The sequence below is a fragment of the Apteryx mantelli genome, chromosome 2, assembly GCF_036417845.1.
Source record: "Apteryx mantelli isolate bAptMan1 chromosome 2, bAptMan1.hap1, whole genome shotgun sequence".
Lineage (NCBI taxonomy): Eukaryota > Metazoa > Chordata > Aves > Apterygiformes > Apterygidae > Apteryx > Apteryx mantelli.
The window spans coordinates 36,557,488-36,574,725 of NC_089979.1; the positions used below are offsets into that span (position 1 = coordinate 36,557,488).

The following is a 17,238-nucleotide window of genomic DNA, read 5'->3' on the forward strand; positions in this document are numbered from 1 at the left end:
ATATAAAGGCTTCAACTACAGGAGCCAGCTGAAGTTGAATTGTATTTCTATTCAGTTTTTTTAAATAAAACAGAGTAAGAATTCATTACAGCAGACATGATCCGCATACATATTTGAAAATATGTGAGCTACTTGAATTGTATTATATGTGCAAACCTCACTGTTGTATTTTTGTCAAACACCTGAAAAAGTTCTGAGGTATGGCAGATATTGACCCTTGGGATGGAGCTGGGTAATGGACCACAATTTTGTTCCTGTAGTTCCTCAGCTGAAACAGATCGCTCTGTCTGTGTGTTCGCTGAGGGTTTGGCTGACTACGAAGGCACGAACTAAGTGCACTGTTTGAGTCTTTCTTAAAAGGTCCTGTGTGCCCTCAGCTCCATTAACCACAGTTCCCAGCATTTCTGAAATGTAAGCTATCATAAAGAGGGTCTAGACAGATTCATTAGAGAAAGTGGTAGATGTTTCAGCTGAATGGGAGTTGAAAGCAAATGAGGAATGTTAGCTGACTATTTCAGCTGAGCACGAGCCACGTCCAGCTGTATGCTTGAGAAGTATTTCCGTTCAGCATTCAAGTCGTAGCCGGGTACTAGCAGAAAGTTCCCCCTTGATGTTTCAATTGAGGGTTAATTGACCATTCTGTGTGAATGCTGGATGTCATCCCAGCTGTCAATTCACAATTCCAGATGAAATTCTGAACAGCCAATTGCGCACTGTAATCACTTGCATATTCACCAGTTTAAATTACAAAACTTCTCAACCACCAGTCAGCTCAACTGGCCTAGCTTAGGGTAGTGATCTGTTTGTGTGCATATAGAATGGATCCACTTCTTGATGAAATATGTAACTGGAAACTGATCTATTGATTCCCATTTTTAGTATCATCAATATTTACTTTCCATTATATATAAAAGCTTTTGTTTTGTATAAAAGAACATGTTTGCAGTCAGCCTGGTTGTCCTGATGTATTGCCCTATAACCCAAGCAGCAAATAACAATGTCTGATCAGAATTTAGTTTAAGGGTTTCTTTCATTGCTTCTTTCCTATTTTTTGATTTTTTTTGGGGGGGAGGCACTGAAAGCATACACTATTAAATATTACTTGCTCTTCATTAGTTACATTCATTTACATTAGTTACATCTAAGGTTATTCCAAGTCTTACCTATAGCATCCATTTTTTATTTCACTGCAGAATAGGACATAAGATGTTCAACCAAAATTTCAATAGCTCATATTACAGGTAACAGAGATCCTTAAATAAGTTTTGACTTCCAAGTTTCTAGCTTTTCCTTTATGACACCCAACATTGCCAAGTCTGATACGTCTACAAATTATGAAACAGCCACATAACAGCTAAGATTTTTCTCTAAGTTTTAGTGCACTTCATTTTGTATGATGTGACACACTCAATTTTCAGTTTTAGAAGAAGCTTTTAACTCCCAATCTTTAAGATAAAGAGTTGGAAAGAAAATAAAACCTGACACTTACTAAACCGACCTAGCATCCTGGCATCCCCGGGGCCACCATTTTGAGTGCTCAGCGTTAGCGCCACAGCTGCATCTGCCAGGCTGATGCCCCTTCCGCCTCCGGGTTTGCTCAGGCGTTTAACTGAACGGCCCTGAATATTTAACTGTTATTAACGGAGCGTCACAGCTCAGCAGAAATCCCGCCATTTAACGGCGCATTTTACGGCCATTTAACGGTGCACCCAGCACGGGCCTGTTTGCGTCCACCGAGCGGGCGGCGCCAGCTCCTTCCGCCCCGCCCCGCCCAGGGGCGGTGCACGCGCTTTCTGCCTCCCAGCCAGGCGGGGGCGCGCGGGCACCGCGGCACGGGCGGCGACACCGCGGCCGCCCCCGCCGTTGCCATGGCAGCCGGCGGCGGTGGCAGCGCCGCCCCGCCCCGCGCGCCTCGGCGCTGGCCGCCGCAGGGCGTGGCTGCCGTCGTGGAAGATGGCGGACGGCGGGGGAGCTGCTGCGCCGCAGGACGGCGACGCGTCGCCGGCGGCCGGCGGCGGCCGGCGGGGCCGGGAGCCGTGGAGTAGCGGCCGCCCGCCCAGCGCCCGGGATTTGCAGGTGAGCGGTGGGGGCAGGGCGTCCCACGCCGGAGCGGGCGCCCCCGGCTTCCCTCGGCCCAGGGGGGCGGGGCGCGGTGCCAGCCCCCTGCCCGGCCCGGCCCGGCCCGGCCCTGCCCTGCCCTGCCCGGCCCGGCGGAGCAGCCGCTGTGCTGGCACCCCTGCCCCTCGCCTTGCCAGTCGGGGCTGCCCGGGGTGCCCGACGAGAGCCCTTGCCCGGGCCGGACCAGGCCTCTGGGGCGGCAGGGGAGCGAATGCCCTTTCACGGGGGCAGGGGGCTGCTCCCGGCTGCCTTCCTGCGAGGAAACTTCTCTCTCTCTCATGTTTCTTTTTTCCTCCTTTTGAGACTGGGAAGAGAAAGAAGCTTCTGAGCGAGGAGGAGGCACTGCAGAAAGCGATGAGGGGTCTGTGTGCACAATGGTTAGCCCTCCAAGAAGCTCGAAGGGCTCTCCCGACTCCTCAGTTACTGGGTTGTATTTGTAATACCAGTTATTTTGGCACTTTTTTTTTCTCTCTTTTTTTTTTCTCTCTTTTTTTTTCTCCTGATTATCTAGTAGGCGTGTCTGCATGAAAATGTCACCCTTCACAAATGTAAGATAAGACTGAGGACAAGATCTTTTCCTAGATTTCCACAGGAAAAGTTTTGAGAAAGTGTGGTCACAGATGTAACTCCGTATTGGTCCTTAAACTCACAACCACAAGCATTTTTAGTGGCATTCACTCTTTTGTGACTGCCAGATTGCCTGAAGGTTCAAAATATTTTAGCAATAAATTGACTAGAGAAAAGGTGAAACTTGGAGCAGCTAAATTCCTCTCAATTTTATTTAATTATACTTTTTTAAATTATATTTAATTATATATATAATTATGTAAAAACATGAAATCTGTATTTATCTTTCTCATGTACTTATCACTTGGGTTTTTCAGAGGTCCTTGTTGAGATTAACTTTACTATAATATGTGCCAATTAAAATGTCCGTGTTAATATTCTTGGTTCATAAGCTTTTCAATCAGATGATAGAAGTAGGCAGGCTTTTGGGGTAGATGATTACTAATAAAATTTTAAGAACCGAAGAAATGCTCTGCTTGGTCAGAGTGGCGGTCCATCTAGCTCAGTATTTGATCTGTAATGGTGGCAATAAGAGATGTGGTATACAGAAAGCACAGAAGCCTGGCTATTGCCCCTTATGCTCCCTTAGCATCCCACAGTCTTTGAATTAGGGATGGTACAGAGTACATCTTTGCCCATTCCTTTTACCCTCTGCTCATGGACCTGTTGTGTATGACTTTCCTCATCTGTTTTACTTACCTAGAAGATGCTTGCTTGCATCCTCAGAGAAAGTGGATTTCTTAAACAATTTCTTAAGCAATTTCATTACTCAGTTTAATTTTCTTAATAGCTACAATTCCTCAGCTTATTTTTCCCCAGGAAATGCCTCACAGTGATATAGTATTAATATGCTTTGCTTTTTAATAGTTTGTTTTCAAGGACAGATGATGTTTCATTTTATTTCAATGTTCATTGCTTGTACATAAAACTGTAATGAAATTGTAGTTCTCTAGTACCTATTCTGATGTGTATGATAGAATGTTAATATTGTTTGCAGAGCCCAACCCCCCCCCCCCCCCCCCCGCCAAATCACATTATGGCACTGTGGCTTGAAGACAAAATTTCCTTAATTTTGAGAAACAAAGTAAAATATTATTCAGAACAAAAGTGTATGCTAAAAATAGCATGTTAGGTGTGTATCCCACAGCATTCCTTAAAAATGAATGTGACGGTGGTATGGCAGCATTTGTGGTACATTTGGGGAAAACTTTCATTAAAAGTATCTGCAGTGTTATCTTGAATTCAAATGATTAAGGCTGAATTTGAATCTTAATTCTAATAGAAACTCATTTGAGTTGCATTTTTCCCATTTCTATATAAAATGTTTAGAAATTTCATTTTGTACTTTCCAGTCTTATGAGAGGGATGCACAGCAACTTTATTTCAGTTTGTTAATGTTAATGAGATGATGCATAATATATGTGTGTGGACATATATACACAACTCTCTCCTGTAGTTCTGAATCTAATACAGGCTGAATGTAAGTAATGAAGCAGTGTGGACTAAATAAATGCAGAGTACAAGTTCCAAGTCACACTTGTATGATCATGTTGAACATCACGCATTTTGTTCATAAGGCAGAAAAGAAGCTGAATTTACAAAAGTAGCAGGGGTTCTCACATTGATGTCTTTTTTTTTTTCCCGGTGATGTGTGCTTTTTTGCATTAATTTTGTCTTATTTCTGCTATATATAGTTCTAGAGTTACAGGCTTCTAAAAAGATTCCTGTTTCCTACAGTTGGCCTTGGCAGAGTTATATGAAGATGAAGCTAAAAGGCACTCATCGTGTCCTGACAAACCAACAGCTACAAAAATCAATAACTCAAGAGTACCGCAGAGGTAAGACATTCTTTGTACTTCAGGAACGTGTTAATTAGGTATTGTATCAGCTCAGAAAAGTTTGAAATTTGTCATCCATCATACTTACCTCTTTATACAAAGAGAAGATCAAATAGCAGTTCATAATCCTGAACTGTGAATCCCTGGGGGGGGGGAAAAAACACAACACATTCTGAGATGACAATTTTTTTTTGAGCTTCCATGCTGTATTTCAAATCGCTCTAAACCCACTTTAGAAAAGATTAGATAAGATTACGATACTGTAAGTCAAATGTAGTGTTGCTGTTTTCACATAAATAGAAAACCAAAATTTGCTGTACCAGAAAAATACTGTAGTTGTCCACTACTTCAAAATTCAGCAAATCTGTAGGTTGTGAGAAATCTGGTGAGTGAGCTGTTTTCAGTTTTGTGCTTAGGTCAGTACTATTTAAGTAACTATTCTGATAAGACAAATATTCATTAGAAAAATGATTTAGTTTCACTGTATTATGGGTGGTGAGAGGAATAAGCAGGACTTCTTAATTAATTTGTCTATGTGTTGGGGCAGAAAGGAAGGGCATGTTATTGTCTATAAAGCCACATTTTGCTGGCATGCAGTGTTTACAATTGCATGGCATTTGAAGACTCAATACAGTTTTAAAATTCCTAAGAGGAAATCTTGCCAGCTTTTAAAGAATTTTTATTTGATTTCTTTTAACAAAGAAGAAAAGTCTTTAAATCATTATTGCCAGTGAGGCCACAACAAGTCTTGCATTTGGCTTGTCTTTCAATGACTGCTGCCAATATGGATCTCTGTTTTATGGATTTCCATCATCAGAGCCATGCCTCAAGTACATCTGCAAATGCACATCTCTAGAAGGAGGGATTTTAGCACAAGACTTGACACTTGGAAAATAATTTTCCATGGTAAAACCATCTAAGATGACTAATCACTGAATACTGTGTAAAAACAAATTAAGCAAACAACTCTGCCAGTACATAGCAAGAAGTTACAAATTTCTCTTCCAATTCAAGGAAAAACTGCAATACAGTATCTGGAATACTTCAGTGTGATAGCTGTTGGCAAACACTTGCTCTTTGTTGGCAGTCGTGCTGGAATCAGTCTGAGAAAGAAGAAATGGCTGCTGTTTGTGTGATATTCAGAATTTTTTTTTTTTTAATAGACTTTAGTTTGCTCTCAAATGAGTAGCATATTAATTGCAAGGAAGCATGGTGCTGCTCTTTAAGTCATCTGCTCATCTTGTCTTCCAAAATCGCAGGTATGGAAGGATGTCTCTGCAGCCTGCTGGAATAAATGCTGTGTTATATAAGCTATCATGTTATATAAACTCCAGCACCTTTAACAAAATTATGACTGTTAGCACAAAAATACAAGTCTCACAAAACCTACAATGTACAAATTGTACAAAGGGAAGAAAACAAAAGCAATTAAATCAATGCTTGCAGCCATAACCTAAGTCCCTAACAATACCATTTTTTCTGAGAAAGTAATAAGGTGCAGATACTTCTAGGATATAAAATTACATTGTTTCATCGCCACTGATATTTTGATTAATAAGGTATAGTAGCCAAACAAGTTGCCTAAATCTAAACTAGAGAACTGCAATTGTGTAGCAGATTGTATGTATGTTCTTATCCCATAGTAGTTGGCTACTTTGCGTATATCTTGCATTGAGGAGTTTCATCATAAAGTAATACAGGATAAGGGTGTACATCCATACAGCTGCTCCTGGCATACTACAGATTTGCAAACTACCTAGTTTGTGCTCTGGTAGCTAATTGATCTGTCCCTACCCTAAGACAGAATCTGATTTTGTATTTAATTGTCTTTGAAAAATCTTCATAATGTTGGCATTCAGTATATTTTTAAAATAATGTAAAATATAAATGAGAACTACTGCTTTTTAGTTTCTAGGATCCTTATGGACAGGGATTCCCAGGACATCAAAGAAAAGCAGTAGTGCCTAATACTTGTGCCTTCAGAAAATCAGCTAAAAATGTTGTGGAAGGAATTTGTAATATAATTGATAGTGGTAGGCTAGATTCTGCAGCAGCTGTTTGGATTGCATATTACCTTTATCTGTGGCAACACCAGTGGCATAAAGCAGAATTCTGCATTCCCCAGGATACTGTGAAATGGCTCTGCCATATGCACGCCTCTCTCCTCCTATTCTGTGGTAAGCATAGATGGATATGTACTTTGACCAAAGAAGCATGGTGTGAAAATGATAAACTTATTTTCATTACATGAACAGATATTGGAGACCATCCTCAGGATGTATCTTCTGGAGGACTTCTCTTCTTTTAAAAAATGCTTCATCCTGTAAAAAAAATTAGTATTCTTAGTTTTTGAAAAAAAATTAGTTTCAGCAGTACTTATTACCTCTGATACACTGTGAAGTGCATCTACTGGTCATGTTTAAACATTTTATTTAATTCTCTTGGCAGTCTTAAAATTGATTCTTTTAGAAGTTTGAGAAGACCAGAGAGAAGCATGAGCGATGACAAAGAAAACCAAAGGTATTGTAAAAACAACAAAGTCATTTAACAACTGTGAAAGTAATTGTTTTTTCTGACGTTCATACGTTCCTTCTCCCCATTTTTCAAAATGGCTGTAAGCTAAGTCTTTCCTGCAAACAGGTAGTAACTAAAGAGGTGCTATGTGACTTATTGGAGAAGGTGTTGGAGTATATTAGCTTTATGCTGCTGGAATAAAACTAAATTTAGCAGAATCTGGCTCTAGTAATCTAGGACCAGTTTATACCTGAATGTATCTTACTATGTGAATATATGGATGTAAAGGTTGTAACTTACACTTGGAATCAAGAGGATTTTTTGCCTTGTCACAAACCTCCTGAATGGTTCTATGTATCCATTACTCAAATATCTGAGTATTTCCTCATTCTTGAATTCTCATCAGAGTTCATATTCTCATTTCATCTCCTTACCATCATAATTCTTTAAAATTCTTGTATCTAAAGATATTCCACATAAATGGCAATCAGGATGATAAATATGGACTTATGTACAGAGGAGAAATGGTACTTAGGGGTTGCCAGTTATGTGACATTGTAATAGTAGCATGGTTATATGTGCTTCATACCCACTGCTGTTACTGAGTAATTGTAGAATGTGGTGGAATCAACTGCATTTTGAAGGTATTGGTTTTGGTAACAGTTTCGCATAAATTAATTGATTCGTGTTGCTCCAAGTGGTTAAGTCACAAACTTAAGGAAGGCAGAAACCACTTATTTTATTAGCTATTAAAGCTGCATGTAATCGAAGAGGAATCAGACTCTCATGTTTGCCACTTTTTATATTTATACATAGGTTTTTTTTGTTTTTGTTTTAGTATCATTGGTATTTAGGCATTCATAGCCCCTTCCGCCTGGACTATCTTGGTCTTCATAGTCAAACAGATATAATTTTAAAGAGAATTATTTGTAGTTTAACTTTTGGAAGTGGGGCTATGCTGCAGAAAAAGATAGCAATTTAGCTTTCACAGCAGTTTCTGCAGATTATTTTAAAATGCCTCAAAAGGTTAATTAAGTAAAATGTTATATTTCAGATATTGGAAAAGGAGAGAACTGCATCTTTAAAAAGATCAAATTTTGGCACTGTTTAGGTTTTTCCACAACAGTTTTATGCTCATTCTGCCAAGGCAGTGTTAATTGTGAATCTGTATTCTAACCAGCCCAGGCACAGTCCCATGCACAGGACCCCCCTGAGGAGATCAGTCTTTCCAGGAGCTGGCGGAACCCACATAGGATGAGGTGTGTAAAGCCATGGCTGCATCAGGGCTGTGTTTGCTTGATCTTGGCTCCTAACCTCTGGGGTCTGTTCCAGAAGGCACTTTGGTAGTTTTGTTAGTGTGATGTGTCTGGAGCAGTGCTGCTTGGATTACTGGGAAGGTCAGAACTAAGCAGAACACTTCTGTGTTTAGAATAGAGAGGTCTTTGTTCATTAAGGCTTTTTCTTAAGAGGGAGAGAAAAATGATGCCCATTATATAAAGCATTGCCACTCATGAACATTACCATTCTTAAGATTTTATTCAGGTGACTCAGAATATAGAGGATTACAGATTTCTGAGGCTTCTAATAATCCAAGTAAAATTGTTGCTGAACTCTTCAAAGAAGCAAAAGAACATGGGGCTGTCCCATTAGATGAAGCCTCAAGAGCATCTGGTGATTTCAGTAAAGCTAAGGTATGAGTAAAAAGGTATTTTCCTCTGTATTTTCATCAGGCTCTGAAACTCATATAACCATGTAAGAGCAAGTATGCCTTTTTGTGGTTTGAGAATAGCAGAAGATTTGATCAACACAGTTGTATATTTTATCTGTGTTCAAATTGCTTGCTCTAGAAAATTAAGGGGGGGCAATTTCAGAGGAATCATTGAAAATCAAGTTGAACTGGGACTACTTGCTTTATTTTTAATTAAGATTGATATTGAAAAATCAACTGCAGTTGTGTCCTAATCAAAATCTTTTTTTACATGTTGAATTAGTAATGCTTGAAAAAGTGTACAGGTGTAAAAACTAAACCATGTCATATAAAACCTGCTTAGCCTGATTATAATTACTAGCTCTAATTTTCCACTTAGAAAACTACAATTTAGAACAGTTCATTTGCTTTTTTATCAAGGAAGAAAGCTTGTTGATGCTTTTATTTGCTCCTAGGTAAATATCTTAAACTGTTTCAGGTATTTGTTCAGCTGCAGAATGTTTTCAATAAGCCTTTTTGTGTATTTTTTTCAGTCATTTTCTGGTGGTGGATATAGATTGGGTGACTCATCACGAAAGCGCTCTGAATACATATATGGAGAAAACCAAGATGTAAGTAAAATGCTGAATAGCAGGAAATGGTGTCTCTAACAGCTGTCTGATTAACAATGCTTACAACTTGAAATACCAGTATTGCCGTAACTACGGCAATAAGAAAAACTAGTATCTAAATGTATTAGGTATGTGTTAAGTAGTTGTTGAAGTGTCCACAGAGACAAAATACATAACGTTTGCATTAGAGAATTGCTGGGCAAAAGGGTTGGATGAATAGATCCAATTTTGTCACGTGTGAATTTGTGTTGCTGGGAACATTTTGATCTTCTGATCCGAGTTGTGAAGCAGAGGTTAGAATTAAAAGCTTTATTTGATGGGGAGAGGAGACATGACAGCTATTAAGGCCTGTAGGCATTCACAGGATTGATTTGGATCAATTAAGTTTTTCTCAGCAATTAGTAACTTGTAACTGTCTAATTCTTTCTTGTCATATATCAATAACAGGCATATATTTTCTAATATATGAAAATACCTATCAGCTGGATATCTTTACTGTGCTTGGTATAGATCACATTCAAAAAACCAAACAATCTTCAAACAACTTACTGTAATTCATAATTTAGAAAACCAATTCATATGAATGTTAAATAATACCACAAATCTATCTTGCATCAATTACCTTTTTATTATTGTTAGGATTGTACAGATAATTGAACTGGGGTTGCCTGTAGCAAAAGCCAGAGAAGTGGAGGGATGCTCGTCCAGATTCCCCCCCCCCCCCCCATCTTATCTTAAACAGGTTAGGACTCGAACCAAAGACTTTCTTCCTCCAAATGTGTCCCAACTACCACAGATGTTCTGGAACTCTATTTCAGATTTATTTGAACACCGTAATTATTTTGAAACCAAGTGGCTCACATCCTATTTCATAAGCAGCTAAACGTAGGTTTGAGCATAGTGGCAGTTTTGTGAATGTCACCTTTTGCTTCCTTGAGACAAGTGCTCAGAAACAAAATTCATCAAAAATACCAAAAATAACTGTTTTAGCACCTCTAAAGCATTTTGTTAGTACTTGATGGAAATTAGTTTTCATTAGACATGATCCAAATTCAAAACTGACTTCAATATTGAAGCTAACATAAGGTATACTTTTTCTGAGAGTGGAACATAACATAAAAGAATCCTGCTCCTACCTAATAATAATGCCATGTTCACTGTGTCTTAGTTATTTTTATATCAGCTGTGTACAGTTTATGCCAGGGTCTTTTCTCAGCAAATTATTTTCGGTGTAGCATAGAATGCAGGGTTCTCCTTTTATTGCAGTTTGTAATTAGAGGAAAAGGCTCTAATTTGAGACAGGCTCCTAGCCCACAGCTGTGAAAATGCTGATTTCACTACTTGAGAAACTAAGGAAAAAAAGTTATTCCTCGTTTTTGCTGTCGTCTTTTGCACGCTTTCATGGCTGTGACTGACTGGAATTCACTAAGCCATTCTGTTACACAAGATTAAATGAATGGCTGATACCCCCACCCTACAAGCTGAACTTGCTCAGAAAACCTTATGTATACTGCATCTATCTCTAGACACAAGACACAGGACTCTATGTAGGAAATAGGCCTATTGCTATTTCTATAGAAGCAGTTTCAAGGGTAAAACTATGCTGAATGAAACAACATTACTGATATCAGTTGGTGTCCTGCAGAGTTTGGTTCTATTCATCACCTCTTTTTTGTGCTCTATGTAATTTATTTTGGTTCAGTAATCCTCTCTGTGCAAGTTACTTTAAAAATCTGTTTGTCCATTTTTTTCACTGAACTTAACACATTTTCTGGAATAGTCCACTCTGACTCACATTTGGCTGTAGGAAAAATTAGCTCATCTTTTCTTTGAAATTCTTCCTCACTTTCTTCCTTACTCTATTGCAAATGTATCCTAGCTGATAATATGAAAGTAGTAGAGGTGTCAGAAGTTTTTATTTGCCAGCTTTTCAATCTAAGCATGATTTTTCAGCTTTTCTCTTTGCATATCTTAGATGCAGTTTTAAATTCTGTCACTTCTTTGTAATAAAGAAATGGAGGTTTTCTCTTATTTGCTGTTATTCCTATAATTCTTCCAGCAGAAGTGCTGAGTCAGGTCAGGGAGCCGATCCGTGTTAAAAAAGTAACCTTTTCTTCTTTTTCTCCCTTACTTCCTGCCAGATCAATTTTGTTCTGGATCAGATCACTGTGTGATTTCAAGTGCTTGCCCTACTGTAAGGGAAGATTAGGTGAGAAAGCGCAAGACCATCTCTTTCAGCAGAAGCATCAGCTCATGCTGATTTAAATTCATGTAATATAGCATTAGCCTCATATGCTTTGGGTGTTTTTTTGTGGTTTTTTGTGTTTTTTTCATATTCCTGACTATAACTATCTTTGTTTCCTCACTTTTCACCTCTTTTTCCCCTTTGATCTTTCAAATTTAACATTATTAGTTATCTTTATAGCAACTGTTATGTTACTATACTCCTTTCTCAAACTTTCTCACTGCCTCAAATTAACTGTCTTTACAGCCTCAAATTCAAATCTGCACATAGTTTTGCTCTTTCTCCCTATTTTTTCTTTCTGCGCTTCAGTGACTGTTGCTCCCTTTTTCTCCCTCTCCTTTTCTTGAAGAAGCTTTTTTTATTTTGGGAATAACTTTTTTCTTTTTTGTCACGAGTTATTTTGAAATTCTTAGCAAACATTCAGTTATTTTCCTCTAGCTGTTGTTCTACATTATCTCTTAGTTATGGTAATATTTTAATTGTCTCAAGTTAGGAATTGTTTCCTGATGTATCTTGCAAATTGTTAAAATCTCAAACTGCAGGGCATGAATATATTCCAGGAATGGTGCAGCAGCAGCTTTGAAACCCCTGGAAAATCATCCAGCATTTCTTTCCTCTCACTTAAAAGACAGGAAATGAGTGAGAAAAAAGAGCTAAGTTCTCTACTCTTTGCCTAGAATAAATATTAAGCTCTTCTAGAAACAGGAACAAAAATGAATAAGGCTAAAAGATGTGGTTCAGGCTGGGGTGTGCTGAGCTGGCACACCAAGAGCTGCCCCATTCTGCAGTTCCTCTGAGGAATGGTCAGCTGTACAAAGCCAGAAATGTGTTACAGTAGGATTACTATAACTGGAGGCAGGGCTAGTTTTCTGAAGGAAAATCAGTTTTACTGGCTAGGGAAACCTAGTTATGCAGCTTGGCTTCAAGGCAACAATTGCAGGGAAGAGAAGTGTTGAGAGCTGCAGGCTCTGAGGACAGCAGTGCCTCCAGTGAAAAGCTCTGGCTGGAGGCAACAGGCAAGACAAGGGAGTGAAGGAAGCTGGTCTCCAGGATTCTCAGAGTTTGAACTGAATGGAGCTAGTATCAGCTTCATTGGAGCTCAGCATGTAAGGATTTGAGGAAAATATAGTTTTTGCTGTAACTGGTATATCCCCAGTAATTTGTAAGTTTATGAATTTATTTCATGATTCATCAACAACAGAGGTTTATTGCTTTTAAAAGTAGTTGTAACACTATGAAGCTCAATGCGCAATCACCATACGTTATTTATCATGTCAAAGATAGTAAGAGATTCTTTTTCCCCAAGGGTGAAAGGGGTCTTGGTGTAGGTAGTAGGCTATAGCTATGGTTTACTTTTCTGAAGATTCTAGCAATGATAGTCTAAAACATACTGCAGTGTTCTGTTCTCTTTTGTCATTTGTCTTCTTGTTTGTGGTCTGCTACCAAATCTGTTAAGTGTAATTAAATGTTTTATAATAATAATCTATATGAAGTTGAAATACTTTACTTGTGTGTGTATATTTATGTGTGTGCGTGTATATATATAAATATTTTTTACCATCTTTGCTTGATAGGTTCAAATTTTGCTGAAACTGTGGAGGAATGGCTTCAGTTTAGATGATGGAGAGTTGAGATCCTATTCAGACCCGACAAATGCTCAGTTTCTTGAATCCGTTAAAAGGGGGTAAGTTAAAATGGTGACTTTTTTTTTTTTGAGGTATGTCTTTCAACTGAAGGGGAAAAAATTCTCCTCAAGGTTAAAATTATTAAAAGCTCCCAGCTTTTTTCCCAGAAATTGTTCTTTGCTTCAGATTTTTACTTTTCTTTCTTCCCTGCCTGCACCCCCAAAATGCATTCTCTATTTGTCATCAGATTCATGGGGTATTTTTAAATTTGGAACATTCTGGTTCATTCTGGTTGTTTAACTCTGGATATTACTTTTAAAGGATGGCTGTTGGTTTTACATCTTTGGTCAGCACACTGTAGGATTCAACTGTGAGCTCAGTGATTTTATTTGCCTTTTAGTTTCTCATTTCATCTGTTATTTTGGGATGAAATCAATTCATAAAGGAATTGGATGTCTGTGACTTTTAATGTAAACTTAGTTATAGTATCAACTTTTACTGTATCCTGTAAGGTTTTTGTGTAATTTTGTATTGCAATTCAGAACATAATTGGGAAACTTCTTATTTCTGTAATTAAGAGAAATTCCTGTGGAACTTCAACGACTGGTTCATGGTGGCCAGGTTAATTTGGATATGGAAGACCACCAAGAACAAGAATATGTGAAGCCTAGACTGCGATTCAAAGCTTTCAGTGGAGAAGGGCAAAAACTTGGAAGGTAAAAAATACCAAGTTTTCTTTTCTGTTGCATCTGTGTGCTGTTTCAAAAGCTGGATTTAATCAATTGGGAGACTTCTGGAGAAGCTAATCAGACAGATGACAAAATTAATATAAAATTATTCTGTACTGCATATATTTCAGCCCAATTTGACAGAATCACCAGTAATCATGGAAGTTATATAATCTTAACAAAAAATGAGTTAATTTGTTAATTAATTTGTTGTGTAACTTAAGTTAATTTGTTTTGTCTCCTGGACCTGCTGACAGACTAGATGCCTTGTCCTTTGCCTGCCTTCCTATGGATATGGGATTTCTCTCCCAGGTCTCGCCTATAACTTTTTAACTTCAGCCATGTTTAAAACGGGAGCAAGGGAATCTGAAAAGTGATTAGTACTGTACAGATTTCTGTCTGGATAGAAAATGAGACCCCCAAAATTGTTCCGCATTTAGTGAGAAACAGGCAAAACTTAATCATAATGGGATGTTGGCAAGTGAGAACATACCTGATTTTGGATTAGGTGTGGCACATGCTGTGCATTGTTGCTGGCATCATCACAAGGGGAATTGGAGATGCTATTGCAACAATATGCTCATGCTTGACTTACTGTTTATGAAGGTATTTTTGTATGGAAGCAACTCTATCTTTTCTCTGAAATGAAGCGGTAATACTGTGTTCTGAAACATAACCTCATAAACAGTCATTCATTATAAATTAGATGAGGCAAGTCTGTTATTTTTAAAAAAGGGAATTAATTCGGTAAGCTCATTTTATTTTATTTATTGATCCAACATGTATATGCACAATAAGTTATATTAAAATCTCTTAATTGTCACTAGGGTTTAGTTAAAAACTGCAAATGACGCCACAAAAATCTACAGTCAGAGCTAATTTTTAAAAGTGAATAGCCAGAGAAATTGTATATGCTCCCCTAGATGAAGTAGTATTGGAAAGCCAAGCCTGGATTGTGGGAGGAAAGCAACTCAACCTTTAACCTCTGGCTGAAGCTCCTCCACTTTCCCCAATTGTAATGTCACCTCTAGCTACAGTATATAATTATGTATGTAGTAAATAAACTGAAGTTTAATGATTTAGAAAAGCTCCTGTCTGATTCTGTTTCATTTGTTATCCTGGTTCAAGAGTAGACTGATGCTCTGAAAACTGTAACAGGTGTGTAGTGTAGCTGATCTGATACATAATGCACCAAAAGTCATTCCTGTGACTGAATATCTCAGACTGCTTTGTTCAAAAGGTGACTGTAATGTGTGTGGGGAGTCTCCCACAAAAATGTGACCTGAATACTGCCAGTCTTTTAAATAACAGAATTATAGGCTTCATAGCACCTTTCCGCAGCTGACTTGATATTATTTGTTGAAAATCTTTTCTTTTCACTAAACTTCTAGTTTTCTGTTCATGTAATATCTTTTTTTGACAAAAAGATATTACTGGTATGCTCTTGCAAGTAATTTAATTCCATCTACCTCATCTTTTTAAAAATGAGACAAGAATAACCTGTGATCAGTAGATCTAAAAAGGTAGTAGGCTCTGGTAGGGATGACATGGTAAGCAATTGTATATGGTAACTTCTTCAGCTGGGCACTTATTTAGGTTATCTTAAAAAAAAAACGTGGGGAAAATGGGAGGTTCTTTATATAAGAAAAAGTGCACACCTGCTGTGTGGCTTTTTTGTTCTGGTGGCTTGTGAGTCTTAACTATGCAAGGAATGAAAGAAGAAGCCAAAAGGTTATTTCCAGTCAAATCTCTTTAATTTTTATACCAAATGTAAAAAAAATTCCAGCCTCACTATGTGGTGATGTCAATTATCCACTGGTATCATTTGCACTCTAAAAAGATGAGGGATGCCCAGACTCATAAAATAGTGTACATGAAAGCAGTTAATAAATCAGTTTGGGTCAACTTAGTGCGGTATAATAGCACATCATTATTTTTTAAATATGATCTATAAGGTAAAACATATAAAGTTTAGTATCAGAGACTGTCATTTCATGCTCTATATGCATAAACAAAGATGTTTTGTACCTAATTACCTGTCATTAAAATCATGCAAATGTAATGATCTGCACAGTTGTAAGAAAATATATTTACATATAAAAATTTGAAATCATAAACAAGAAACTACAAAAACATTCTTTCTGTCTCTGTATTTAAAAAGGTATGCATAGATAACTTTGAGAGTATTTTCATTGCTCATTTGTATTAACTATACATGTTAGGCATTCCCATGGAAAAGATGCTAATAGCTCTGTTTGTGACTCTTCCCCCCCCCCCCCCCCCCAATTCTCTAGCCTTACACCTGAAATAGTCAGCACGCCTTCTTCCCCAGAAGAGGAGGAGAAATCTATTCTTAATGCACCTGTTCTGATAGATGATTCCATGCCAGCAACTAAAATTCAAATTAGATTAGCAGATGGAAGCCGATTAATACAAAGATTTAACCACACACACAGGTAAATTGATGCCACATCAACACAGGTAACCATAGCTTATTTTGATAAGTTTGTGTTTTATCATTAGTAAACATCAGCAATGCATCAAAAGGGGGAAAATCTAGCTCCACTGAAGTGTTACAACTCTATCATTTTCACAAGAGACTCACTGATGCAGAATTCTACTTTCAAAGTCAGTGTAATTGGAAATGCAAGGTATTTGATAACTGCAAAGTCAAACTTTCCTGACCAATTATGTGTCCTGTGATTTGTAAAGAGACAGGACCAGCCATAATGAGTGTCTGTTTAGGTGTGACATCCTGTTCCTGTTCTCAGGGCAGCCCAAATCTGGACAACCTATGTTGTCATCCCTAGCTATATATAACCCTAGATCCTTCTTGGGAGGATCCTGTGACTGACTTGGATGATGCTGTGAAGACACTTAATTGCAAGGCATCATGGAGTATAGTTTGAACTTGGAATGTAGTCCGTACTACAGGCGAAGTACTTTGGCCCATACTCAAGAGCTCCAACTTTTTCATTATATTTGAGAGCCTATGACAACAGGGCATGGGTTGTAAGTGTAGGTTGCAGCCCATACTGAGAAGAGTATATAGGCATTAATGTACTCATTTGCAATTCTGTCATTCTGGTGTATAGGCTAGAGATAATACTGAGAACCAACCTTTGTTTTCTTTTGGATGGTCTCCTCCTGGGAATGGGTGTGAACTTGATGGGTTTTTAGATCTGTTAGTAGTCTGCTGATTGGAGTTTGCCATCAGTTTTATCGACATTGTTTGGACATTGCCACAAATGGAATTGGCCAACCTGTTTTGTTTGTCTAAGAGG

At 38.2% G+C, this 17,238-nt stretch overlaps 1 protein-coding gene across 3 annotated transcripts in view; it reads left to right on the plus strand.

The window, feature by feature from the left end:
* Nucleotides 1-1,946: 1,946 nt before the first annotated feature.
* UBXN2B (UBX domain protein 2B) overlaps nt 1,947-17,238 on the plus strand; it is a 40,876-nt gene continuing 25,584 nt past the window's right edge. Inside the window, exons 1-8 of one of the 3 annotated variants that reach the window (XM_067290483.1) lie at nt 1,947-2,076; nt 4,423-4,523; nt 6,972-7,043; nt 8,569-8,728; nt 9,279-9,356; nt 13,176-13,285; nt 13,805-13,942; nt 16,249-16,410. In XM_067290483.1, the coding sequence (XP_067146584.1) occupies nt 1,954-2,076; nt 4,423-4,523; nt 6,972-7,043; nt 8,569-8,728; nt 9,279-9,356; nt 13,176-13,285; nt 13,805-13,942; nt 16,249-16,410 (944 nt within the window). In that variant the 5' untranslated portion in view covers nt 1,947-1,953. Of the gene's footprint in view, nt 2,077-4,422; nt 4,524-6,971; nt 7,044-8,217; nt 8,297-8,568; nt 8,729-9,278; nt 9,357-13,175; nt 13,286-13,804; nt 13,943-16,248; nt 16,411-17,238 lie in introns of those variants that run through there. The other 2 variants (XM_013954746.2, XM_067290484.1) reach the window with 2 other exon arrangements.